At 49.0% G+C, this 25972-nt stretch overlaps 11 protein-coding genes across 11 annotated transcripts; 5 read left to right on the forward strand and 6 right to left on the reverse strand.

The window, feature by feature from the left end:
- Positions 1–423: 423 nt before the first annotated feature.
- Positions 424–1329, reverse strand: EDB82DRAFT_431438 (Alpha/Beta hydrolase protein; the record flags this gene model as incomplete). Its single annotated transcript, XM_025728370.1, has 1 exon — positions 424–1329. The coding sequence occupies one exon, from the start codon at positions 1327–1329 to the stop codon at positions 424–426; it is 906 nt and encodes a 301-aa protein (XP_025582743.1).
- A 1480-nt stretch (positions 1330–2809) lies between these two features.
- On the forward strand, positions 2810–3795 carry EDB82DRAFT_262701 (uncharacterized protein). The gene has a single exon (XM_025728371.2). It carries the CDS (start codon positions 3212–3214, stop codon positions 3710–3712), a length of 501 nt encoding a protein of 166 aa, XP_025582744.1. The 5' UTR covers positions 2810–3211; the 3' UTR covers positions 3713–3795.
- Positions 3796–4018: 223 nt separating this feature from the next.
- On the reverse strand, positions 4019–6811 carry EDB82DRAFT_465380 (Dol-P-Glc:Glc(2)Man(9)GlcNAc(2)-PP-Dol alpha-1,2-glucosyltransferase). The gene is made up of 5 exons (XM_025728372.2): positions 6227–6811; positions 6091–6179; positions 5448–6037; positions 5263–5400; positions 4019–5214 (listed from the first exon to the last, which is right to left on the reverse strand). Exons 1-5 carry the CDS (start codon positions 6464–6466, stop codon positions 4067–4069), a joined length of 2205 nt encoding a protein of 734 aa, XP_025582745.1. The 5' UTR covers positions 6467–6811; the 3' UTR covers positions 4019–4066.
- Positions 6812–6822: 11 nt separating this feature from the next.
- On the reverse strand, positions 6823–8019 carry EDB82DRAFT_508588 (ubiquinol-cytochrome-c reductase complex subunit-domain-containing protein). Its single transcript, XM_025728373.2, has 6 exons — positions 7870–8019; positions 7717–7760; positions 7523–7576; positions 7217–7310; positions 7106–7159; positions 6823–7049 (listed from the first exon to the last, which is right to left on the reverse strand). Exons 1-6 carry the CDS (start codon positions 7879–7881, stop codon positions 7041–7043), a joined length of 267 nt encoding a protein of 88 aa, XP_025582746.1. The 5' UTR covers positions 7882–8019; the 3' UTR covers positions 6823–7040.
- Positions 8020–8087: 68 nt separating this feature from the next.
- Positions 8088–9289, forward strand: EDB82DRAFT_508590 (vitamin-D-receptor interacting mediator subunit 4-domain-containing protein). Its single transcript, XM_025728374.2, has 2 exons — positions 8088–8319; positions 8381–9289. Exons 1-2 carry the CDS (start codon positions 8172–8174, stop codon positions 9262–9264), a joined length of 1032 nt encoding a protein of 343 aa, XP_025582747.1. The 5' UTR covers positions 8088–8171; the 3' UTR covers positions 9265–9289.
- On the reverse strand, positions 9290–11878 carry EDB82DRAFT_508593 (uncharacterized protein). The gene is made up of 2 exons (XM_025728375.2): positions 9743–11878; positions 9290–9695 (listed from the first exon to the last, which is right to left on the reverse strand). The coding sequence occupies exons 1-2, from the start codon at positions 11595–11597 to the stop codon at positions 9628–9630; spliced, it is 1923 nt and encodes a 640-aa protein (XP_025582748.1). The 5' UTR covers positions 11598–11878; the 3' UTR covers positions 9290–9627.
- Positions 11879–12039: 161 nt separating this feature from the next.
- EDB82DRAFT_568370 (Sin-like protein conserved region-domain-containing protein) lies at positions 12040–15256 on the forward strand. The gene is made up of 4 exons (XM_025728377.2): positions 12040–13145; positions 13706–13746; positions 13811–14415; positions 14467–15256. The coding sequence occupies exons 1-4, from the start codon at positions 12096–12098 to the stop codon at positions 15108–15110; spliced, it is 2340 nt and encodes a 779-aa protein (XP_025582750.2). The 5' UTR covers positions 12040–12095; the 3' UTR covers positions 15111–15256.
- Positions 15257–15567: 311 nt separating this feature from the next.
- On the reverse strand, positions 15568–18058 carry EDB82DRAFT_527698 (topoisomerase II-associated protein PAT1; the record flags this gene model as incomplete). The annotated part of the gene is made up of 2 exons (XM_025728379.1): positions 15568–15856; positions 15906–18058. The coding sequence occupies 2 exons, from the start codon at positions 18056–18058 to the stop codon at positions 15568–15570; spliced, it is 2442 nt and encodes an 813-aa protein (XP_025582751.1).
- Positions 18059–20360: 2302 nt separating this feature from the next.
- EDB82DRAFT_508605 (nucleotide-diphospho-sugar transferase) lies at positions 20361–22588 on the forward strand. Its single transcript, XM_025728380.2, has 4 exons — positions 20361–20836; positions 20908–21918; positions 21968–22256; positions 22307–22588. The coding sequence occupies exons 1-4, from the start codon at positions 20786–20788 to the stop codon at positions 22369–22371; spliced, it is 1416 nt and encodes a 471-aa protein (XP_025582752.1). The 5' UTR covers positions 20361–20785; the 3' UTR covers positions 22372–22588.
- Positions 22589–23518, reverse strand: EDB82DRAFT_508609 (mitochondrial 37S ribosomal protein uS12m). Its single transcript, XM_025728381.2, has 2 exons — positions 22887–23518; positions 22589–22812 (listed from the first exon to the last, which is right to left on the reverse strand). The coding sequence occupies exons 1-2, from the start codon at positions 23358–23360 to the stop codon at positions 22738–22740; spliced, it is 549 nt and encodes a 182-aa protein (XP_025582753.1). The 5' UTR covers positions 23361–23518; the 3' UTR covers positions 22589–22737.
- Positions 23519–23735: 217 nt separating this feature from the next.
- On the forward strand, positions 23736–25613 carry EDB82DRAFT_508611 (acyl-CoA dehydrogenase/oxidase). Its single transcript, XM_025728382.2, has 3 exons — positions 23736–24200; positions 24257–25438; positions 25495–25613. The coding sequence occupies exons 1-3, from the start codon at positions 24088–24090 to the stop codon at positions 25538–25540; spliced, it is 1341 nt and encodes a 446-aa protein (XP_025582754.1). The 5' UTR covers positions 23736–24087; the 3' UTR covers positions 25541–25613.
- Positions 25614–25972: the final 359 nt, after the last annotated feature.

Genomic DNA, 25972 nt, shown 5'->3' on the forward strand with positions numbered 1-25972 from the left:
GATTGCGATATCTTGTACCACCTTGCTAGGTGTAAATCTATGTGCGACTCCATACTGTGTACAGCACGATTCAGTATGCAAGGCTGAGTTGGTATCCGAATGTATTACAACGACATGCATGACACGAAAACAGAAAATTTCTGGATACAAACAAGGCTATTTACATACCTACCTATTTCATGTTGTCGGGATATGTATAATATCACTGTTAGATTGACCACGAACACGACACAGGTATACCTGGAGTTCATCTCAAATAAATCATGAAAACATAAGAAATATCATGTAAACAAAGAAAAGTCATTGTCGTCGTCATCGTCATCATCGCATCTCACTGGGGTATCATCCACATGAAGCACTTTCAAACCCCGACCCAACGCCGTTACCCAAGACCAGATATCCCAAAACAGATAGAAGATCCCTTTACTCGTATTCCAACCACTCAACCATCCTATCAATGGCTTGTTTCCCTTCCCAGATGGGTAGAATTGGCCACACGTGAATCATGCCCTCTCCATACACCAGCTCAACCTTGGTGCCTTCGTCTTTGGCCATGTCAACCATCCTCTTGGTATCTGGCGTCAGCAGATCTAACCCTGCCGCAAAGACCAGCATAGGCGGCAATCTCAGATCTCCATAGATAGGGCTCACGTTGGGATGCTGCGTGTCCATCTCAGGACAAATAAGCCTCGTGATCTCGGCAATGCCTGGGACGTCGAGCCATGGGTCTCTAAGAGCAGCATTATGCAAGTCAGGATTGACGAGACTGGAATCAGTGCATGGCGTGATGGGCACTAGACGTTGTGCAGTCTGACGACCAGCCAGCTTTGCGTTTTGCGTGAGAACAAGGGACATGGTGGCTCCAGCTGAATCGCCCACAACCCAAAAAGGCGTCTGGTCTGGAGCAGAAGCGAGTTCATCGTAGAGTGGCTGCACGGACTCGTACATTCTCATAAGGGACGTTTCTGGGCCAAGAGGGTACAGGGGCACTGTAACGGTGGCATTCAGTCGCCGAGCAAGCTGTGCCACGATCTCCCAATGCTGCGGGGTGATGCCAAAGACGAAGCCGCCGCCATGGAGATAGAGGATGCGGCCACGGGTAGGTGTCTCTGTTTTTGGAGAGATTATGTAAACGAGGTAGTCAGCGATGTGACCCTTTCGCTTGTAGTCCTCGACAGCGAACTCCTTGTAGATGTGCTTGGGCGGGCCTCGCTCAGGACGCTGGCGCTCTTTGGCGATGCGGTTGTTGATGCCCTCTGCGGATGACCATGTACTCTTGAACCACCACCAAATGATCCAGCTAAGGATGCGGGCTTTGAGAGTGGGCATGATGGATGGGCTACGTGTGCTGCGCTGTGGTGTAGCTGTAGCTGTGCCTGTAGCTGCACGGACGGGGTAATGAATGGTCAAGATTAAAGTGGTTTATTGTTCTGTATGGACAGGGCATGTAAAGATTGATTCTATTGTGACTATTGGGTATCCATCCATTGATATGTGGTGTTTTTTGTGTGGAGGGGAATATGGGTCATTCATTAGGTAGGTACATTCTCTGAGCTGTATGAATAAGGAGGGGTTGGTCTTCACCGCTATAGCTTGGTTGTTGAGGAGTACCCGGGTAGTTACTCAACGAATGCTGTAAAGAGAAGGTAACACGAACCTAATGATTATATTGTAATGATCACTTTATAAGCACTCTTGACTTGATGTCAGTATAAGTGCTATGCCTATCTATGTCTTGGTTATCCAGGGTAACCTGGTATCTTGACAGACAACTAGCCGAGGCGGATCAGCCCGACACCACCATCATCTTGTGGATTAGATAGTACCTTGGCACAGAGCAAGAGGATATCCAATAACTATAGAAAGATACATGATTCTTATAGTTGTTCTCACAGAACACAAACACCAACTTACTACCCAGTAAACCCAACACTGATTTGTCAACCCCAGCCACCCTCTACTCCTCGCTTACATGGTTGCAGTTTCATGATTTATCAGATCATGTTCGCAGTTCATCTTGACCTGTCACAAGGATCCCCTTTGACCCGAGAGCTCGGAGACGTGGGCTTTGAGAATGGAACATTACCTCAGTGTCTATCTTGTCACTGATGAAGCAGACCACAAATATTAATTAATGGCCATCGCTATCATCGCGATGCCTAGAAAGATCAAGGTTGAAAACAGGGTTGAATTCTCCACTAGTCTTATCTGGGAGCGATCTCCAATAGCTGAATCAAGAGTTTGCCCATTATGCTTGATGCTGCATGGTAGATATGCATGGGAAAGTCTAGGCGTTGAAGAAACGTCGCGTAAAATGACCTTTATTTGCTTTCCCCTTCAGGGTTTAATGAATAGGTGGGTGAGACGGATGAATGGATCATATAAAGTACCTACTGACTTGCTATAGCTGCCAGGCTGCCTAGCGAATTGACTGGAATTAAGGATTCATTGTGATAGTTGTCTAGACTAGGTATACCAGGATTAACCTCTTGGCTTGACCACTTATTAACATAATAACCGCAGCCATCAACCACATCGCCAACTACCTCACCCAATCAGAGATTATACTCACCCATAACTATAACTCACTTTTACTGCCACCTCCGCATTTCAACTTGAACTAGTGCAGCCTCTGTTTCTTTTTACAATATATTAACTACCGTACCTAGACAGTGAAAAGTGTTGGTTGCACTCTCTAAACACGTGCACCATCTTGTACGTACTAGACTTACTAACACTGACCTATGATAACCCTGCTATTAACATTACGTTTGCAGATTTACCGGGTGTTACCGGCCACTTTCACTTCGCTTGCCTCTAGATCGAATCGAAATACTAGGCTTTGGAGACTCCCCGCAAAAAAACCTTCGACGTCAGTGACCAACTACTAGACTACTAGAGTCACAGTTACCCCCAGATTATCACTATCGCTGTCACTGTCACTCCTTGCTTCTTCCACAACTACCAACTGCTACCCACTTCCCGTCCCCCATGAAATAAGACGATCCAATCTCTACATCAACCATTATACACAATTAGACAATCAAGAAAGAACTCCTTCAAATAGGGACTGGATCCCTTTGATTACTGCGAATCATCAACACCGACGTACTCCGATCTAACCTTGACCCGACTCGGACCGTCGCTCGGCTACTCTACTCTTCTGCTCAACTCGACAGTACAATACAACACAACAACCAACAACCACAAAATGCCTTCACAACGACCATTTTTCCTCTCTTCTTTCCTCGCCGCCTTCCGTCCCCAAGGCCCCTCCATCTCGACAACATCCCAACATCAACCAAACAAGCACGCCCGAGATACAACAGCAACGACGACATCCACCACAGCTGCCGCTGTATCTTCAACGTCTACAACATCGCCGTCTGCCTCATCATCACATCACCACCAACAGCCTCAGCAACAGCCAACTGCTTCCAACGTAGCTATTCGCCCTCCCCGCAATACCGCCTCCTCCTCGTCACCATCAACGTCCACCTCTCCCAGCCACGGCACCGCCATTCCCATCCCCGGATCTTCTGCCCGGCGTGGGAGCGATAGCAGCAGTGAAGGCTTTCGCGATGTGATAGGCGCCGATAAGTGGTATATCGGCGGACGCACTCCTGGTGGTGAAGAGAAGTTCTTCAAGCTTGGCGTTATTCGTCGTGTGAGAAGCAACGATGGTCTAAGCTTGGATCGCTTGAGTTTATAAGCCGCCGCACTGGACGAAATTGGATGGCCTCTTATTTTTCTTTATCTTCTCAATAAACTGTGCATGGAGGATATGAATAAGTATCTCATGTGCCACAAGAAGCCCTTTATGATAAATGGAGAATTAGTGTTATTTTGACCCTGGAAATGGATTTGGAACACTCGATATGAAACTGGGTATGGTTTGGATATGGTTACGGGTCGGTCAAGGTTATAGGCCATGGGTATGGCGTTTTGGGCATATTTTATATAATGGCAAGATTTCAAGTCACAGACGTGCCTGCAAAGATGAAAATACAAAAAGAGTATCTTTTGCAACCACCATTTAACTTCTCTTTTCGTCATGCACATAGGTCTACCACATAAACCGCTGGAGCCGACCACCATCCAGTACAGTGCCATCCTCCGCTTTCCACACGTACGGTTTAGTGAGGAAAATGTACCCCGTTACTGCATTGATCGCGATAAACCAAAACGTCTCAAGTATAAGGCGCAGATCATAGCGCTGAAAGAACAAGAACAAGGGTTTGGTCTTGGGATGTCCTTTCAGGGTAGCAGCAACGCCTTCAGAATCGTGGTCATGGAGTTTCCACGCAGGCACAAGTAATCTCCACACCACCCAGGGGATGATGAAATACCGTGGCTCAACCAAAGGAGCTGTCATGAGCGACAAGGTCGTGGCAAGCAAGAAGACAAGACCCGTCGAAGTGGTAGATGGCTCAATAGAGGCTAACAGAGGGTCCTTCTCCAACGCTTGGCTTAGCTCCTGCTGCTGGCTTGCATCCAGGTCTTTGGACTCGGTAGGAGATGCAGCATCAGTTTGGTGTGGTGAGGTACCACGATTCGTAAAGGCAGGATGGCTTAAGAAGGGGGACTTTCTGTCTCCTCTAGAATAGGTAGAGCACGCGGGTCCATGCATAGTCATGAACCACTGCGAACACCCAGCCATGGTGCCCCAAGTTATCCAGCGAGCCACAGTGTAGGGGATGACCAAGGCGTATCGAATCCAAGAAGCTCGTCGGATGGTGTATCGAAAGACGTAGAACATGTAATGGCGGTTATCGGCGAGAGTAAATGGGTGAATGATAGTATTGTAACGGACGATGCCAAACGAGAAAATGATAGTCCCAAGAAGATAAAGGGGCCAAAGGAAGATTTTGCTGCCGAAAATCATTTCGAAATATTGCAACTCCTTCGATGGCTGCGGGTATTCGCTGCGCGGCGTATCAACTTCCGCACCACCTTTAGAGCCAGAAACCTTGCTTCTTGTTTTTCTGGACATAGAATTGCCGGATGAAGACCAGGCAAACCAAGACGAAGTTTCCGTTCCAGGGGCTGACCTAGCAGCTAGCGCTGGCGACGATGTGTGAACAAGGCGACGTAGGACGTTGATCAAGGGGAGAATGTATGGAATGAGGAGCGGTAGAGAGAAGAAGGCAAAGAAGGGCCAGATGTAGAGCATCTGCGGAAGATGAATAGTAGCCACATGGTTAGACTTGTCTCCTATCGTCTGTCAATTCTGAACGCCAAAGTAAAAGTCGAACACCTTACCAAGCACAACACCGCCATTCCAAGCAACAAAAGCTCCGAACAATAAAAGAGCGGAAACGTAAGGCCATATCTGCCGAATGACGCGGAGTGGGTTGCACAGCGCCGCGATACCCAGACTTAGTACGCAAAAGAGCATGTCTGGTTTTTGATCAGCAAAGCCCAGGACATCTGTTAGTCGGACTTACCATCTGGCCACATTGCATGTAACGGCGGGTCGTGAATATCTCCGAGAGAGTATCTCCAAGCATAGTGCTTTAGCTGCTCGGAAAGTGTCAGGATGACTGGTTGGTCAACCCGTTCTGGCCGTAGAGTCTTGATAGCATGAACGGCTTCCAAGCCACCCATGAACACAACCACCCAGAAGACATTTGTTTGGCGAAAGAAAAGTGTGAAAACACCAAGGGAAATCGTTACAAGGTCACTTAGAACCGAGCTTTGATCGCGCCCGATGCGTTTCAAGTGATTCAGGTACGCGACCAGAACAGCTGCAGTGGAAGCAACATCAGTGTAGTATAAACCGGAGAAAAAGAAAAGAAGAGGAAACAAGGCAACATTAAAGGCAGTATGGAGTGCATACTGCGAGGTATTACGCAGCCTGGTAGAAAAGTGAGCTTCGTAAAGTCGTGCCTCGATCTCACGACGGCACTGCAAAGCCAAGTAGGCCAGGACCGCCAGTGCAAAGACATTTAAGGCTCGCAAATTCTGCACACTGCAGGCATAGTTAAGATGCCCATTCCGTTGGACGACTCCAGGAGTAATCAGGGAGACAAGGTAACTGGATATCTATTAGTTCCTGGACATAATGACTCCTTGCACGTTGAAACTCACAGGCCTGGGGGTGTCGTGATCTTGTCATCCCATTCCAAAAACCGACCCTGGCAGTACTTTTGCGCTTGGGGTATGTGGAAGATTTCATCCTTTTATACATCAGTTTCTCTGATCTGCCGATACGTGGGAGACTTACCAGATAGGGTTCAGGGACCAATTTCGTTACGAGATACAGCCAGGGGACAGCAGCAAAGTGAAGCAGATAGACAAACAAGGCAAATAGTCGAGGGTTCGATTTTTGAGGTTGGTCCCGGGGCCAAAGAACAAAAGGAAGCGCGAGGGCACCGACTAACACTGCCCGTATTGGTTGACTGAGCCAATCGCCAGTGAATAGCTCGTACCAGCTCGAGGCCAGTACTGGTGCTGAGGATTCCATCTTGACAAGTGTTCAAGAGCACTTGACTGAGTTGCAAAATCAATATTAACGAGTGAAGTGCCGCATGGCCTAAGGGATAGAAACCTTTGGCAGTGGGGGAAATAATTGAATAGGTGAAGCAAAAGGTTATTTAATGATCGGTGGTGGAATTGGCGTGGTATTGATGTAAGGCAGATTGCCTCGAGGTTGTAGGGGGAGAAAACAGTGTTTCGCAATCAACATCTACACTGTACTAACCAAGTACAAGGTCGCTGAACAACCTACTAAGAATTGCGCGTTGGGTGGGCTCCCGAACCACAATACTTATTAATGTTGGTATATAATATAACACGCAATTAAGCAGTCATTGAACTTGCCATTAATTGTCATATAATATCTAGTATTGTAATCTTACTTATGTTGTCTGATCTTGCTTATAGTTCTACCTAACCACTTAAACATTGACCAATCACAAAGTTTACATTTCACAGCATAAACAATTTCAAGGCTCAGAACATGTCTATTTGAATATCTTTACAAGGAGAGCTGGTACCGGCGCTGAGCAACGTCTATCATCCGCAATACACCAGTTGATTTAGAAGGGCTAAACATGCAATCAGTGCCTGACTTCAATGGCTCTATAATACGCATGAAACTTACGTTGTCGGCGGGGTGGATCTCCTTTCGGAAGAAGCCACCGAGGAAGGGGATCTTCTGTATGGGGGGTCAGTATCTAAAACAAGATCTGGTAACTGCATAGTCGTTTCATACCTGAAGGACATCGCGCTGCACACGGGGGATACCGTTGGCGAAGAGGAGGACACCAACAGCGGCAGGGGCACCGTACATGGCCAGACGGGAAGCACTGAATGATGTTGTCAGTATTCATTCAAAAATACATTCGGCCGTCTCGCATGATGGTCGGTCGTTTCGATTGAATTCACCCCCGCCCATCATATTCGTCTCAACCGCGGTTGTACATCGAAGAAATCCGGGGAAATGGAAGGGAGAATGACGTTGAACTCGTTCGCATGCTTTCGATTTCCGTTCGACTTTTGTTGTAGGATTTGAACTCACATTCGGAAGGCAGACTGAGTGGTGTAGCCAGCGAGGTTGGGCTGAGCGTGGTACCTAATTTAGAGCATTAGCCAACGTCACCGTTTCCAGATCCAAATCAGCCATTTTTCGATATCTCCCAAGTCGCAGTTTGCTCGTGTGATCGTGGGAACTCGTCGTTTGATTTTCGAGGACGGTAGGGTGATAAGACATACTTAGGACCATAGTTGCTCTTGAATTCCGCCATGCGGATGGGAGTCTGTCAATAATCACGTCAGTTTATGAATCGCTTTGTCGAAGATGCCAGAGGTCATTGGCGATGATAGAAGGGTCGCAGTGGGTGACTGTATCAGGGAGTTCGGACGTACGTAGGAAACCATCTTGAATCGTAGGGCGGTGGAAGCCTGTGTTGTCGTTCAATTGCTCGTCGATTTCGTCGTCGTAAAAGAATGGCCTTCGATGCGCGAGTTTGCCGAACGGGAAAGATCGGGTTTGGCCTCAGGCGTGAAAAGAAGCTGTAAGGTTTCTGGCCAATAAAGCCACAGACTTCTGACCCACCATCACTCTCAAGCTACACCTGCTCCAACTTAGGCCTTGTATTCCTTTATTTACTTTCATATCACTTTTTATATCATCTCGGTCGGTCGCGCCAATCTTCCATATATCTGTGATGGACACATATATCGATGGTCGCTTCGAGCGACTTGAAAAAGCACTTGCAAACTTGATTGATTCAGTCACCAAATTTCACCCTTCTATACAGCAAGGTGATGAACTTGATGCAGCGGACAAAGAGTTAAGCAATGGCTTAGGAGAAGGTAGCCTATCTTGGTTCAGCAGAGTAGCTACTTTGGAACTTCTGACTGACCGCCACCTTAGTGCAAACTCACCAGAACAACTATCTACGTATACAACAGCTACGTGAATCCTCAGCAGCTCTCGATACCCAGATCCGCGAAACACTCTCCAACCTTGCGACTACCCGCAAGGATATTGTAACAACGCACACCACAACCTTTCCTGCCGGTCCCAGCTATGCCATCGCTTACGAGGAACTGCTCAACTATGCTAGGCGCATTAGTAAAACGACCATGCCCCCTGCTGGTACTATCAAGGCTATACCGGCAACAGCAGCGCCGCCCACGCCCGATGGCCAAACGCCTGGCGCTCAGACTCCTGGACCCGACTCGCAAACCGCGTCTGTCATGACACCCTCTGCACCTCCGTCGTCCCAGGTTCAAAGCCCAGCAGTCATGAATGGTACACCGCATGTTTCACAAGACCCTGCAACACAACAGTCTACAATGTCCGCCAACACCAGCCTTCCCAACGAGTGGACCCAATTCTTGAATCCCCTGACTGATCAGATCTTTGTACCATGGCCAAATGATCTCCAGCTTGGCGCAGGCGCTCTGGCCGCCCACCAAGTCTTACTGGAACAGGGCATCAACCCCAAAGGCTACGATCCAGCGGAGGAGGAGGAGCGCAAGCGCCGCGAGGAAGAAGAAAGAAAGAAGAAAGAGGAAGAGGATCGTATCGCCCAGGAGGAGCGCGAGAAGAAGATCCGCGAAGAACGCGAGCGCCAGCGCATCGAAAGGGAACGCCAAAGAGAGAAGGATCAAGAGGCTTGGAGGCGCGCAAGTCTGGTTGGAGGCCCAACTGCCCCTGGCGAGCAGAGGAGCCCTACTGGACCTCCGCAACAAAAGGCCCAATTTCAGTTTACTAATTTGGATGATCTGGATGACGATGATGACGATGATTGAACAAGGACAGAAAAGTCACAGAACTTTGATATCTATAACGAACTTAAACCAATGCAAAAACGCAATACCCCTCATCAATAGCCAACACGGCTCAGGCTTTTTGGACCATCCTCCTTTTTAAAACCCTTTCTAGTGAGAATAAATCTACTCCTTACTTGAAGTGAATCGATGCAACATCGCAGGTCCTTTTCACCAAAGTCTAGCCGCTGGCTGGTGATTGCCACATACGGTACGGCTCACGCTAAACACAAATTCCATACGCTGGTCGTACATGTGTTGTTACAAACGCCGTATCCCGCCTCATTCATAAATCACTCGTCGGTCATGTTCCATTCTGTCTTGGCATTGGCGTAAACTCGCATCTTAGTCGATCTTAATGGAAGAGTAGATCTTGCGAATGAACCACCAACTAGCAAAGTAGCCAATTGAGCCTGGAAAAGTTAGAATTGTATGACCACATGTAGAATGTAGCACTTACCAGTAAGAATGAAGAACAGGAATGAGATGATGGCGCTGTAGCCCACATAGAGCACAATGCCAGCAAATCCGCTTGCTCTGACCTTAGTGACAAGGTACAAAAGGCAGTTCAAGAAGATGTAGCCACCACTCATGCCTGCTGCCAAGAAAGACCTCCACTGCCAATTGTAGTTCTCGGAACATAGCAAGAAATACACCATGAGAATGGTGACAGCAGCACAAACGACGATCATGAGACCGTAACAGAGAAACAGGAAGCCAAACATGTAGTAGATCCTGCTAAACCAGATCGAGTTCATAATGAAGAATAACTCAACGAAGATGGCGCCAAAGGGAAGAAGACCGACGATAAGCACACTGGGAACAGGCTTGAGGTAGGTGCTCACAGGGGGAATTTGTCGGGGGATCTGGTTGGTACGAACAGGAGGCTCGAATTGAGGAGATCGGAATCCGAGCCAAGAACCACCGAAGGAGAGCGGAATCGAAATGATGAACCAGATGGCGACAATCACAAGCATAGTTGTAAAGGGAACTGCGCCTGATGACTGCTTCGCCCACAGGAAGAGGTTTAAGAGGAAGAAGCTAGAAAAGACGGCGCCAGGGACCAGGATAGGGGTCAAAGCAATGTTCAGCTTCCAAGCCTCGCCCTGCCAGGCCTTGTAGGTTCGAGCAGAGACGTAGCCACCAACAAAACCAAGAACAGTGTACATGAGAATCATGATAGTTCCGAGGGATCCACGGTTTGAGGGTGAGAGAAATCCAAGGAGGGCGAAGAGAATAGTGCACCCGGTCATGCAGAACAGCTGGACTCCGTTTCCTGCTAGGATCGAAAGGAGAAGAGGTCGCGAGGGGGTTCGGAAGACATCGCCATGGACCAATTTCCAGCCAGAGTCCTCCTGCACGCCGTCCTCGACGACCGAAGTACCGCCAAAGTCATCGAGATCGATCTGGTCAAGTCGGTTATAACGAGCAATGTCCTTCTTCAGTGCGCGCACAAGAATAGACATGACTGTTAGGACAAGGATCACAACAATGATGGCAGTGTCGATGAGCCAGAACCAGTGAATCTTGGGATCGAATACGTGCAAGTACTTGTCCCAACGAGTAGCCCAGGCGGTCTCGGATTTGCGCCAGAAGACACTGTAGCTGAAACCGACGTGCTGCTCCTTGCCATTCAAAACGATAGGCCCGTGGTTACCGCAATCAGCTTTGCCGCTATACTCCTTGGAACTAGGTTGCACAATCACACCAACCACACGGCGCTGATTGGGATCCTTGTTGACCTCGTGATACTCGACAACGATTTCGTAGTGGTTGTTGAAAAGGATGTTGTCGTCCTTGTCGTCTTGGCCGAGCAAGAACCGAGGGTTGTAGAAGGTAGTGCCAGTCAACTGATCAAGAACTTCCTGACCAGCTGGCAGTCCATCCACTAACCATTCCAAACTATAGCCTTGTTCGATGCGACTCTTGACAAAGTTGATTGATTTCTCAGAATATGTAACTTCGCAAAGAGGTTTGCAGGTCTCATTCTTGCCCATGATAAGCTCAAATGGAGAAGTCATGATGCGATCTCCGAAGAGAATACTACCCAGGCTTTCCGAAACATACTGAGGACCGTCCTTGGGCCGACAGAATTGGAAGGCAGGGTGGTAGTAGTCGTAAGAGACAACGGCGTGGAGTCGAGGGTCTTGCGATCGGTCAACTGGTTTGATGCTATTGACATAAAGCGGAACTTTGTCTCCCTCTTTGTAGGTCGTTGGGGCGACACCGGGCAGATAGAAGGCTGAAGTTAACTGTGGAATGGCGAGTAGCGATGTTAGAAGCGCCTTTGAAGGCGCAAACCCTCCGAAATGCATCCTGAAGAGTTAGGTCATGCACAGACTTGCAAGCGTTGGATAAGGAGCGTTGCGAAAAGAGGCCCCGAATCTATCGTATCAAGCTCCTAGATAGCTGACGACGACTTGCGCGGCCCGCAATTTGGAAGCAACGAAAGGATGTAATCAGGATATGAGCAGCTTTCCTGATTCCGGAACTGGCGTTTAACAGTTTTTCTCTCTCTTTGCTTGCTGATGATATAAAAGATTGTGTGCTTAGTCAAGCCAGCAATATAGCTACGAGAATGAGACGTCGGACAGGGAGCTTCATTGTACCTGCTGTAATATCTGGCCAAGTTCCAGTGAACTATTGGCTTAGTCAGGGGAGCAAGCAGGGGGTCTGTGGCGTTTCAGGCTTGAGCCACACCTGTGTGGAACCAGTCAAGAAAGCCCCGCTAAAAAGTTGGTACTCCAAACTTTTTGACGAGGCATCTTTTCTTGACTGTCGAGAGATTTACCAACTCAGGCAACCAAATCACCATGGCAGCCCCTACAACATTACCAGCGCTTCTAACGTCGCTGACACAGTCGCTTTCCTCAGCGCTCGACGTAACACCCAAGCTTGCATCTATCGAACATCAGAAAGACGGCATTTCCCTTCTCGATGTCAAGAACGAGCTCCTTCTTTCATACCTACAAAACCTGGTCTTCTTGATCCTCCTCAAGTTGCGCAACTCGAAAACGAAATCGGAAAATGCCGACGATAGCGACTCCGAACTCGACGAATCCGTCAGGGCAAAGCTGATAGAACTCCGACTCTATCTTGAAAGGGGAGCAAGGCCATTGGAAGAGAAACTACGCTTCTCCATTGACCGATTCCTCCGAACAGCAGACGATGCGGAGCGTGAGAGGCAAGCAAAGGAGGCCAGGGCAGCGGCAGGATCAGATTCTGAAGAAGAAGAGGAAGAAGAGGAGGAGGAGGCAGATGCTGAGAAGCTGTCTCATAAGCCTGGTAACTTTGGTGTCATGGCTGACGATGTTACTGCCCGCCGTGCAGAGCGTAATGGAGGAGCTCCGGGTGTCTACCAACCTCCCAAAAGAGAGCGCCAAACAATGGAAGCGCCCCAGCGACCCCAGAAGTTCGACCGCCGCGCTGGCAAGTCACACACCATGGAGGAGTTCGTGGCTTCAGAGCTCTCTACTGCTCCCTTGGCCGAGCCCAGTATTGGTACCACAATTGTCCAGGGTGGCCGCAAGATGAAGACCGACTCCCAAAGAAAGGAGGAGGCAGAGCGCCGAGAATACGAAGAGATGAATTTCACACGTCTTCCCAAGGAGAGCAAGAAGGATCGCGCCCAGAAGGCGAAGCAGGCTGGCCGCAGCAACCGTATGCAATTTGGTGGCGAGGACTGGCACAACCTTGGAGAGGGTGTCGATCGTATCGATCGTCTTACCAGGGCCAAAAAATCTGGTGGAAATGTCCGTTCACTGCTGGACAAGAGCCGAAAGCGTGGAATCGACACAACAGACGGACCTCGTGGAAGTGGTATGGGGGGTGGAATCGGAGACAGGTTCAACAAGAAAGTCAAGGTCATGGAGGGCGGACGACGAGACCGTGGCAAGAACCGATAAAAAGAATGATCTAGGTAGTCATGAGTTTTCGTTGCGGACTTTGGCAGTTAATATATTGCGTCTAACATTTTACGGCTCTACATCAGGTGGCATAAAAGAATTCAGTTAAAAGGATTTCGCATCTTGTGGAATAGAAAATTAAATCAGTTTTAAAATATTTTGCAAAGAATTTGGATCATCAAGACTCAAGTGACGCAATGCCTCATTTTTGTCCATTCGGTATTGCAGCTAGCAAAGGTCCATTGAGGTAGGTTGGTTAGTAGGTAGCCTGAATGTTTTGTATCACCCTTGAACCGTTGATAAGATAAAGGTCTAGACTTTGGCGGGGGACGAACATGGAAATTTCTCTACGATCGCCCCTCCCAGGTTCAGACGCTTCAGTATTTCCAACTCAAAACATTGCTTTATTTCAAATAAAGCTGTCGCAACAATTCTGAAATTTCCTTGACAAGTTGCCGGCTTTACTGCATATTGCCATCCAACTTTGGGTGTAGAGACTGCTACTTTCTGTCATATAGAGGCATTGGCGCAAAGCAACTTTGCCAACCGACTCATGCTGGTAGCTTGAGGTACCGACCACGAGACATCATACATCTGCGCTTGCAAGCCGATATCCCGACAAGTGCCTTGAATCCCCCCGGAACTGGTAGAAAGATGTCTTCTGTAACGGATACATCAGCTCCTGCCGCCTCAATGGACGTCGATCAGATGGACGTTGACTCCAGCATCAAGCCTTCCACAACCAATAATGCGACCACGATAGAAGACGACGATGACGACGACCCTGTGACTGCAACCTACAATGTCTTTATCAACCCTTCGTTACCGCTAGGCCGACGTCTTCTCGTTCTCCAGCACCCGAACCGTACCGATGAGTCTCCCCGACCTCCTCCTACCGAGCTGCGTGTCAAGGCTCAGGCCGGCATGGTTGAAGTTGACGTTCCTCTCGACAATACCGTAGCATACGATCGAGAGAAGGGCCTTAAGTGGGGAAAGACTTTAAACGCTTCTATGGCTACTAAGAACGGTGGCAGTCATGGTCTAGCTGGTGGTTTTGGCTTCGGCACTGTTCAGGCTCGAGGTGGGAGGAAGAAGGTAGAAGAGGATGATGAAGCTGTGGACTGGGCAGAGGCCGTTAGGCAGGACAAAGTGCTTCGTACGCAGACACTGGGTGGACAGTACCCTGAGTACAAGGAAGTCCAACACATGGTTGGTGTTTTCCAAGGCAGTGAGTCACAGCAGCTATTGCCACTCATACTATTTCTAACTTGGAATGCAGAGGATCTACATCTTACACCCGTATCGTCTCTTGTTCACCTTCGACCGCAACTTCACCATATCGACGCAACTGTCCAGCAAGAACGACAAGCCGCGGCCACCAAAGACTCGGCTCCCACCACAACAGGCGGCACTGCCCGCGCAATTCACATGACCGTCAAGGCCACTGGCGATGGCGAAACCGTGACTACAGAAACAATGGCTGACCGGCTACGCTCTGTGCAGACCGAGCACTGGCGTACAATGCATTACACAGATGAGAACGAGGAGGCCGCGTGGGAGGTTTACAATGAAAGCCTCTTCCTGCGTCCTACGCAGGAGGATGAGGCGGAAGAGAAGGCAGACGACGCCGACGAGAAAGAACAGGCACTCGAGGAATCGGTGCCCAAGTTTGCCCGCCGATGGAACGACGATGATCTTCTACATGCGGTCAGTGGAATGGAGAGACCAACGACGCCCGAGCCTGTTGTTAAGGAGGAGCCTAAGCTAGCTCCTAGCAAGCAAGCAGAACAGCCGGTGCCTGAGTCGGAAGAGGCGCGGAAACCTAAACTCCGGCCTCGTGGTGGAGCGGCAGCAGGAGGTGTTGCTCGACGAGGAGGTAAACCTAGGGCTGCAGCTTCAAAGACAGTCAACATTGACGAATAAGGAAGGAGTTGGTCGCCATGATTGAAAGTACAATTCGGGACGATTTGCATAGGTTGCATAGGACGGCGCATTGGGATCTGTATCATAAATAGATGGGAATGCAAATAGTATCACGGTACAGAAAAGCTGATTGCTTCAAAAAAAAACGCGTAAATTTTCAAGTGCAATGTAACCTAATTCCTCATGGACAAAAGTCCTCCCAAACTCTCCCCATGACTAATAACCATCCGACAACATGTCGGTATACACGAACGCTATGAGCACTCGCCATGTCGCTGTGAAGAATTTAGTACACCCAGTATGTCTTGCTCCCAATATTCTTTCGCCAGCATGTAAAGCCTGTTCGTTTGGTAGCATCCTGCTTCCCGGTTCTCTCGAATGTTCATTCCTATATGCCAGCCCAGAAAAAAATCCCAAGAATAACCGACAAGAGCATGTTTGCATATGTAACATGTGTTTACTGGAGAAGTTCGACATCCAAACCGATAGATCGCATGAATAGGTTGACACTGTTCAAGCGCTCAGCTCCCATAACAGGAGGCAGAGTCTTTGAGACAGTGACAGTATCAAGCACACGATCTTTGACAGCAAGGACCAAACGAGTTTGTTGATCATGGGTAGCGCTAACGCCCATGGCTGCAAGAAGCTGCCATACATACACATCCTCTCCGGTGTTAACACTACCTGGGAAGATGTAAGGAAGCGAAGGCTCGAGCCTGGTAAACAGGATTTCAAATGTTCGGTCCCTATCGCATGTTAGTAATGATGAGGCTCCTGAGTTGCAGATTAACGTACCAGTTGTCCCATTGCTCAGGGGTGCCGGCTCCCGTCTGCTTGAGGAGCACGGCACGACTAAGGATGAGCGTGAGCATGGAAACACCAATTCTCGATCTGGCAATGAGATCAACGTTGAGCTTGGTAGCAATAAGGTTCAGAACACCATCAACGATATCCAGGCCAGTGTCATTGAAGTATTGCATGAGTGATGGCATGACAGTAGAGATGAAAAGCTCAATCTTCTCTCGCATCCTGGCATTAATTGTAGTCACCTCGCCGGGTGTGATAGCAGCACCCTGAACAACATCCAATTGGTCGAGGTGGTAGATGATCATGGTCAAAATGGTGGTTCGTTGTTCAAAAGAAAGATGGGGGAAAAGACGAGGGATAGCCTTCTCGCCCTTGGCGCATGAGAGGAAAGCGATGAATGGGTGAGGAACAACAACACCGATCTGCTCGTGAACCTTGAGTTCTTCCCAGAGCTTAGCATTGTAGGACTCCAGAATGATAGCCCACTCCTTGTGCTTGTTCTCAAGCTCCTCATCGGGGTTGGTCATTGGGGGTGGGATGAGTCGGACATGGTCTTCAATTTGCATGAGAGTCTGATAAACCTTCTCAACGTTTCGCAAGATAGTTTTTCGGTCTAAGCTGGATCCCTTCTTGCCGTTGTTTGGTCGCTGATGCTCGCTCTCAGTGCGCTTGATGCTAAGCAGGGGCTTTGGTGTCTTGGCGTTGCTGAAGGAAATCTTTCCCAGACTACCAGCAATGACAAGTTGAGGGTTCTTGGGCTTGTTCTTGGCGGCTTCCACAGCTCGCTGCACCTGTTGCTCCATTCGCTGAAAGTGGTTCTCGGCAGGTCGACCATGGCGTCGCATACCACCCTGGCGGCTACCGGTTTGGTACAGGTAGGTTTGCGCAAAATTGCTCAAGGGTTGACTGGGGTTCTGTCGCTGACCAGCTCGGATATGACTGTAGACTTGATAGTAGAAATCCTCTGCGATTGAAGCATCGGATCCCTCTACAGGGTTACCAGTAGCAGAAACGAGCTGCTGAAGCTGGATTCGGGTGATGAAGTTCTTGTCTTGAGGTGTCATCAAACCGTTGTCCTTAGACAGAAGCCAAATCTTATGGTTACGCTTGGCCCTCTTGGTCTCCTGGTCGAGGAAAGCAGCCTTCTCTTCTTCAGACATCTGCTGCATCTGAGGATGAGCCTGTAATTGGGCAGCACTAGGGACGGTACCGTGGGGCTGCTTAGCAGCTTGGCCCTGCTGTGGTGATACATGCGCATCCGGGCCAGCGCGGCTGGGATTCTGTAGAATTTGTGTTGGGTTCGCATGGAGCTGCTGATGATGCTGGACAGGAGTTCCTTGAAGTCCAGGGGCTGGCGGCGTGGACTTTGACTGTGTGCTTTGGGGTCTCTGCAGAATGGCAACAGGATGGCCGTGTCCATGAGCTTGAGGAGGTTGGTGCTGAGGGGCAGCAAAGCCGGGAGGGGGCTGCTGGTAGGAAAGATCTGCGACATGAGGTTGAGGAGTATGCTGTATAGGCTGAGATCGCATGGCGGCCTCGACCTCTTCCAAGCTCATGACCTTTCGGCTGGCACCATGTTGACTAGGCTGGGCTGCAGGAACAGGGGCAGGCGATGCTTGCTGAGCGGGCTTGGAAGGACCGATACCCCAGATACTTCGGTCAACGTTCAAGTCGGGAAGAGGTTCGGGCTCACGGTATTTCTCATAACCAGATCGCACAGGCTGTTGTTGGAACGATTGCTGTTGATAAGGTTGACCGGAGTAGTAGGATTGGTAGTCAGCGGGCGCATATTGGTTAACAGGAGGGGGTGCCTGGGCTGGTTTGGCGGCGGTTGGCTTCTGGCGATGGAAGCGGACGTGTTCCTCCTCTATCGCACCAGCAACTTTGGCAGTCTGACCAAAGAAGTCAAAGTCGTTGCCAGCGTTGCGGGAAACTGTTGGACCACTGTCCCCAAAGGTATCGTCGTTGAAAGCGTCACCAGTCTCTTCGAGTTGGTCGCCAAGACCATCATACGTCTCCTCAAAGTCTAGGGCATCATCGTCTCCATCCTTGCCTGACAGCCCAGCGAATGGGTCGTGGGCTTGGGAGAAGCCAGGCGCAGCCGTGTTGTGGCGCGAATTATCGAAACCGAAAAAGGACATTTTGAAAGAGTTTGGCAGGTGGACGTCAATTGTACTATGAAAGAAATTAGTACAGACACTGGTTCAGCTGCTGTCGCTTTGAGCTCCGTGCCCCGCTCAGAGTATCCTCAGGAAACGCCCCAGACTTGCTAAACCCAAACCCAGAGGTTTTGGCCACATTTTTGTCAATGGAATGGTACTGCGCTCGAATCGCAGCGATACTCAATTTCTCTGCTTCTCGATGAATATTGCCCAGAGATCAAATATCGTGGAACTCATTATCCTTGTCGGTACCGAATTGTTCCAGTTTATATTACCATGTGCTGTACTGTGCTGTGCGTACAACACCAGAACCAAGTAATCCTCCTTGAAGTCGTTGTTACAAGGGTGTCTTCATTGATAGAAGTCCAATCTTGTAGGGGTTCCGATTTCGAGTCAAAGGGCGTCGAAAAGTGCCCCGGACACATATAGCAAGGGATGCCCGGGACAGAGCGAGCAGGGCCGGGAGCATCAGGCGAGGAGGCAACTCACCACTAAGGGAAAGAGATATGTTCAGGATCGTTCAGCGCGCACAAATCTATCATGATGTCTTCCAGTGAATTTGGTTCAAGATGTTTGTGTCGCAGCCAGACATGCAAAGGGAGCACTGTTGTGGCTGTAGCAGAAGTTTGGAGGAATTTCGAAGCTCTATCGGGAAGATTTTTGGTCGTAAACTTAAGAAGGTCGGCTGAAAGAGCGCGCTACGTTAATGTTGCGCGGCGAAGCTCTGAAGCCAACGATGATGCGACGAAGTGCCAACGTTGTTCTCCAAGCCCGCTTCCCCACCATGAGTTGAATATGGTGCATGCAGACACGTGCTAGATCACGTGTAGTACTTATTGAAGTCTGACAATTGCTTCAATGATCTCACTGCTATAGCATGGCATTGTATCGTTTGTCTCGTTCGATTGTTCAACAAACGACTTATAGTGATGTCTTGTTTATCAATTATAAAACTATCCGACAATTCAAAGAACAAACAGTTGTTATGTATACACTTGTTGTAATAACGAAATCCAAGCGATCAACATTATGCTATTTGGTTAATGGTTTGATGGGGGTCTTCTCAAAGTCTAATAGATCTGATCAGGCGGTTTCGTTTTGGTCAATAGTAATAATCAGTAGGCGTCCTAGCAACTATCAATTAATACCGTGTTGCAGAAGAGATCAATGACTGGTATCGTCTAGGAATCAACAAGTCCTGCCGTTATATCTAGGGTCCCATAGCAGGGGAGTTTACTAATACAGCAACATACCTACATTCGGCTCCGAGTTTTCGCCATAGACTCTCGACAAGGTTTCAATTGACTAATAAGAAAGACTTGGACAGATGGAATAGGCAATTCGAGAACAGGCCTGCAAGACTTGCAATCGACCTTTTTGCCGGGGGCATAGATAATTAATTAGGGCGTAAGAGATGGTTGAAACTATTTTGGCCTTTTCGTGGGTGTTTTCATCACAATGAAAGGGCACGTAGCAAACAATACCTACTAACCTACTGCAAAGGGGTTGTACTTTGAAGTGGAGAGAAAGCTGCAATCGTTGTTACAGGCTGGTTGCAGCGTTCCTTGACACAAGGTTCTCAAAACCTGTCAACCCAAAACAAGCCCAGAAAACATAAAAAGGGGCACATCCAACTCATCAACAAATACGAGAACAACTGGTGATGCATTCAACCTGCAGCACTTACCCATATCGGACACGGATTTTCTACAAGACCAATTTCGACTTTGAGGCTTAAAGTTTCGACAGATCTTTCATTCCAAACTATCTGAAGAGGCCCATGGCGTACCTTGAAGGAGTAGATGCTGCCTATCCAACTGTACAATCCAAGAAACGGCACAGGAAGACATGTTCCAAAATGGGGGGACCCTTGGCCCTGTCCACGATCAGTCTTGTTGTCGTAATACTCACAACCAATCCACTTTTTTTCCAATGCTGACGTGAAAACACGTCAAAAGCTTGCCATAGAATCCGTTAGACTCACTCCAAAGCGTCTGGACTCGACAATAGCTCTGAGATGGAAGCCATTCATTACTTGTTGAGCTGCACTAGCAAACTTACTCCCTGAACGTCAAAGGCTAAAATTCTACAAGACGTCTTTCAGCTGATGAAAGTCGTTTCCAGACAGTAGGTACATTGGTCTTGGGCGTAAATGGCATAGTCAATCAGGTACTATTCGTCTAGCCCCTGTAAAAAGGCACTTGCATCAGTGAAATTCTTATCGCTTTCTGCTCTCAGCGGTACCTGATTGACGGGTGCGACGATCCCGTTGCAGGGTGTTCCCCAGAACACGCTGTTCATCTCACATTCCAGTACGTACGTAGCCTGGGCAGCTGTGCGGGTCTCTAGCAACCTGTTTTGCGCCTCTGAATGCAATTGATTGTTCTTGTTATTACATTGACTGCATCTCTTATGAAGAGCATCTACATGTTCTTTTGCAACTCTCCTTTTTAATTTTCAGTATAGTGTCCTCATTAGTTTGCAGAACTCACATTGGGGGAGACTACTGTGGTTCAACATAAAGGGATCTTTTTTAGTTCAGCCCATCTGCCTTAACTGGCTCCCTTGTAGTGGAGGTGTACTTTTTCCCCGTGCGCAGCAGAACATCAACTTTGGAACATCCATCTTCTTTTTCTTCTGTTCAACCTCTCACTTCATTCAACCCTTTTTACCTGGCGATTTTGTGTCGCCAATTCTTTTTTCATCATGGTAGCCGGTCATACGCGCTACGTGCGCTATATTGCGCTTGCGCTTTTCGTATGTTCACTCTTTCGCAAGCCTGATGGCAGCTGACGTTGCCACATGATAACTAACACGACTCCTTTAAGACCCTTACTATGTTCTACTTCTTCTCCAATTCCAAGATCGATACCATCCCCGTTCCTGGTAACGTCGGCAGCTTCCCAGGCGGCCCTGGAAGTTCCAGCAACCAACAAGCCCCTGGCACCGTTCCTAAGCCCAACGATGCTGGTAACAATGTCAACTTCCCTGGCCAGGAGGCGCCTGCTGCTGCTGAAGAGGGTGATACTGCTCTCACCAAGGACAAGGCCCCCGCTCAGAAGCCTGCTGGTGAGGGAGCGTCTGTCGATGATATCCCTGCTTCTGAAGCTCCCAAGGTCCCCGCCGAGGCCCCCGTCTCAAGCGAGCTCGCTGAGGCTCCTATGGCTATGTCTCCCAACGACCCTGGCTGGAGCAACCTCCAGGGCACCGCTCCCGGTCCCCGTATGAACGCTACATTCGTCACTCTCGCTCGTAACCAAGATGTTTGGGAAATTGCCGAGTCCATTCGTCAGGTCGAGGATCGTTTCAACCGCCGATACAACTACGATTGGGTTTTCCTCAACGACAAGCCTTTCGACGAGCAATTCAAGAAGGTCACCACTTCTCTCTGCTCTGGCAAGACTCACTATGGATTGATCCCCGAGGAACACTGGTCTTTCCCCGAGTGGATTGACCAGGAGAAGGCCCGCAAGGTTCGCGAAGATATGCATGAACGTAAGATCATCTACGGTGACTCTGTCAGCTACCGCCACATGTGCCGATTTGAGTCTGGTTTCTTCTTCCGACAGGAGCTCATGATGAACTATGAATACTACTGGCGTGTTGAGCCCTCCGTCAAGCTCTTCTGCGACATTCACTACGATCCCTTCCGCGTCATGCATGAGAACAACAAGAAATACAGTTTCGTTCTTTCCCTTTACGAGTACATTGACACCATCCCCACTCTCTGGGCCAGCACCAAGAAGTTCATCCAGAACCACCCCGAGCACATCGCTGAGGGCAACTCAATGCGCTTTCTCAGTGACGATGGCGGCGAGAACTATAACAAGTGCCATTTCGTAAGTTTTAACCTTGATAGTTCACCCATACAATACTAACTCCTCCCAGTGGTCCAACTTTGAAGTTGGTAGCTTGTCCTGGCTTCGCAGCAAGCCTTACCTCGATTTCTTTGAGTCTCTTGATAAGGATGGTGGTTTCTTCTACGAGCGATGGGGTGATGCGCCCGTCCACTCTATCGCTGCTGGTCTTCTCCTCAAGAAGGAGCAGGTTCACTTTTTCGAGGATATTGCCTATTACCACGTTCCCTTTACTCACTGCCCTACTGACGAGCAGCGACGATTGGACCTTCGTTGCCACTGCAACCCCGATAACAACTTTGATTGGAAGGGTTACTCTTGTAAGTGTTCTCTGGGTCGTACTACAAGCGATAAACTAACACTTTTCCAGGCACTTCCCGATACTTTGAGCTTAACGGCATGGAGAAGCCCAAGGGTTTTGAGAAGCAGCAGTAGACAAGATATCATTAAAGAGTGAGTGGAAAGGATTGTACGTTATCATACAGGTTGTTATGCTTGGTAGATTGTCCCCGTTATTTCTAGGCTGCAAACAATGGGTGTGCATCAGGAGAGGTTCATATGAACCAATATTAGGCGTCTGGGTTTGAAATACGTTGGACAGCTTTGATCGTAGAAGTGTGTATGAATGAAGAATTGTTTCGGATCGTTTGCATGTCTTTTTTAAAAATGCTTGAAATAGTGTACAATATCAATACATGGTCTCAGCCTGGTCTATGTCATCGACACGGTTCTAATCCCGTTGCTTTACCATCGATCTTTTAACCCAACTTGCGCATCTAGTTCATTATTTTAAGGATTCGCTTAACCAACGGTAGCCTTCTTGGGCTTCTTGGTACCATACTTGCTACGACTCGTCGTTCGGCTCGCAACACCACCCTGGAAATGTTAGTATATAGTCATATAAAGTGTCCATGCCTGGCACAAAAATACGTGGGAAAAGGAGAACATACCAAATCCAGAGCTCCTCGAACAAGATGGTATCTCACACCAGGACAATCTTGCGCACGGCCACCTCTTACAAGAACAACACTATGTTGCTGGATGTTGTGTCCTTCACCAGGGATATACGCCGTTACGACAGCTCCAGTGGAGAGCTTCACACGAGCAGTCTTTCGTTCACCAGAGTTGGGCTTCTTGGGTCGAACAACACCGACTCGGAGGCATACACCCTTGAGAGCTGGGCAGTGTGTGTTAGATAGAGCAGGAGAAACGGCGTGGCGTGCGCGCTTTCCCTTTCGGATTCCACGCAGAACCTGGTTCAGAGTCGCGGGGCGAACGGTCGTAGGAGCAAAAGCGCGGGGTGCTGTGGTGGTGAATGTTCGAAGGGACGGTTGTAGAAGACGGCTGGTTGGTGTTGAGATGGCCGTAGCGAGGGGACGACGGGTCGCCGGGGAGAAAAATTGACGGAGGATAGAGCCGACCATGTTGGGCAAGACTGGTATGGCCCGATTGAGATGGTTTGTTCTGGAGCGATTGATTTAATCCCGTAATCGGCCTCTCACTATCCTGAACCTCGACCTCAACTAACGCCAATATCAAAATCTCAGCCTCGATGTACTCACGTGACTCAAGACTCCATCTCGGAAGCCAAGATTATCCGGATCTCTAGCTCCAGATCCATCACATGCTGGCATCAATCTAGAAGGACCCGTACCCAAACCCCGGCTTTCTTCTTCAATGACCCGCATGTCTTCGACGTCAGCGGTTAATCGCCGGCGCATCTCTATCACTCCCCGCATCCCGCAGTTTGAACCCCAAACCCGACAAGTCAGGTTACCGTTGTAATACCGAACACATCCTCGACCTCGGTGGTTATCCTCGGCTGGTCGAGGCCGAACAATGAGATTCTTCAACCGCTTCAGCCGTATAAGATAGGCACGGCTACGCTTCTGGGGAGGAAAGGTTGATCTGTATATACCGAGGTTGCTATAATTGACATATTGGATCTTGGACATCTTCTACTTTCTTATCTCCATCCTTTGTATCACATCAAGCTTGTGTTGTTCCATGATCGTTTGGCTTGTGATCGTCTCTTAGATACCCGCTTCACACCTCGCTTCAGCTTAGCCACCTTTGTTTCTCCTCCTACATTCGTCCTTAACACTAACCGTTTGCTTCCAAACTTCCCATTCTACCATCACAAACCTCACGATGTCGTCGTCGTTTACTCGGGTCGTGCGTCCTGCGCTCAGAGGTGGACGAGTTCTCACACAGCGCATCGCCCCGCTAGCCACTGCTCCTCATTCCATGACGAGAACAAGCCTGTAAGCGCAATATCTGAATTACCAGCACAAGAACATTTGCTAATCCTTCATTTCAGTAACACTGCTCGTTCCCTCTCTACAACATCATCCCGCCGCAGCGAGCATGTCGATATCTCCGAGATCCCTCCTACACCTATTACCCACCTCTCTGAGCTCGAGACCGCCATGGTTGACACCGTCTCCAAATTTGCCACAGATGTGATTCTTCCTCGCGCGCGTGACATGGACGAGGCAGAGGAAATGGACCCAGCTGTTGTCGAGCAGCTGTTCGAGCAGGGTCTAATGGGTATTGAGATCCCCGAAGAGTATGGGGGCGCTGGTATGAACTTCACTGCCGCCATTATTGGCATTGAGGAGCTTGCGCGCGCAGACCCTTCCGTCTCAGTGTTGGTAGATGTGCACAATACCCTCTGTAACACAGCTATCATCAAGCACGGTTCCACTGCTATCAAGAAGAAGTGGCTTCCACGTCTGGCGACAAACACTGTCGCCTCTTTCTGTCTCTCCGAGCCCGTCTCTGGTTCCGATGCCTTTGCCATGGCTACAAGGGCCACCGAGACCGCCGACGGTTTCAAGATCTCTGGCAGCAAGATGTGGATCACAAACTCCAAGGAGGCTGATCTCTTTATTGTCTTTGCTAACCTTGACCCCAGCAAGGGTTACAAGGGTATCTCTGCCTTCCTTGTCGAGAAGGGCACCAAGGGCTTCTCCATCGCCAAGAAGGAGAAGAAGCTGGGTATCCGTGCCTCGAGCACATGCGTTATCAACTTTGACGATGTCGAGATCCCCAAGGAGAACCTTCTCGGCGAGCGTGGCCAGGGTTACAAGTACGCCATCAGTATCCTCAACGAGGGACGAATTGGTATCGCCGCTCAGATGACTGGTCTTGCCCTTGGTGCTTTCGACAATGCCGCCCGCTACGTATGGAACGACCGTAAGCAGTTCGGCTCTCTGGTCGGTGAGTTCCAGGGCATGCAGCATCAGCTTGCCCAGGCATATACCGAGATCACTGCTGCTCGCGCTCTCGTTTACACCGCTGCTCGCAAGAAGGAGGCTGGTGAGGATTTTGTAAAGGACGCTGCTATGGCAAAGCTCTATGCTTCTCAGGTTGCTGGACGTGTCAGTGGCTCTGCAATTGAGTGGATGGGTGGTATGGGCTTTGTCCGTGAGGGTCTTGCAGAGAAGTACTTCCGTGACAGCAAGATCGGTGCCATCTACGAGGGTACCAGCAACATCCAGTAAGTTATATCATTGTCTTAAAAATGTGAAAGGTTGTACTAACGTGTCTCCTTAGGCTCAACACTATCGCCAAGCTCCTACAGAAGGAATACACTTCGTAAGAATATTTAAAAGCCTACATAGACGAGATGGACTTAGATGGAACATATAAAATATAGTGAAAAAAAAATAACTAAAACACTCCAATCTCCCCATTGAATGCAAGGGTGCGCAGTTGCAGCAATGAGACTCAATAAAACCTGATGAATGCTAAGAAACAATACGTAATACGAATAGATAACCGGCATCCCAGTCAATAGTGGGATACGTAAACTCATTGGCGTCCACCATTTTGTCTCTCTCTTACTTCTATTAACAAGACAACTATTCATATGCTGCTTGTCTAAGATACTCATCTACCACTGAACACGCTTGCTTGACTATCGATATGGCTCTGACCATACCATCATACGTTTTGCTCGTCCACTACCTATATCCTGAATACCGACCACTATAAACGAGCGAACATGAAAAGGGCCGTCTTGTCCAGACGC

This window comes from Fusarium venenatum (genome assembly GCF_020744135.1).
Source record: "Fusarium venenatum strain MPI-CAGE-CH-0201 chromosome Unknown EDB82scaffold_3, whole genome shotgun sequence".
NCBI lineage: Eukaryota > Fungi > Ascomycota > Sordariomycetes > Hypocreales > Nectriaceae > Fusarium > Fusarium venenatum.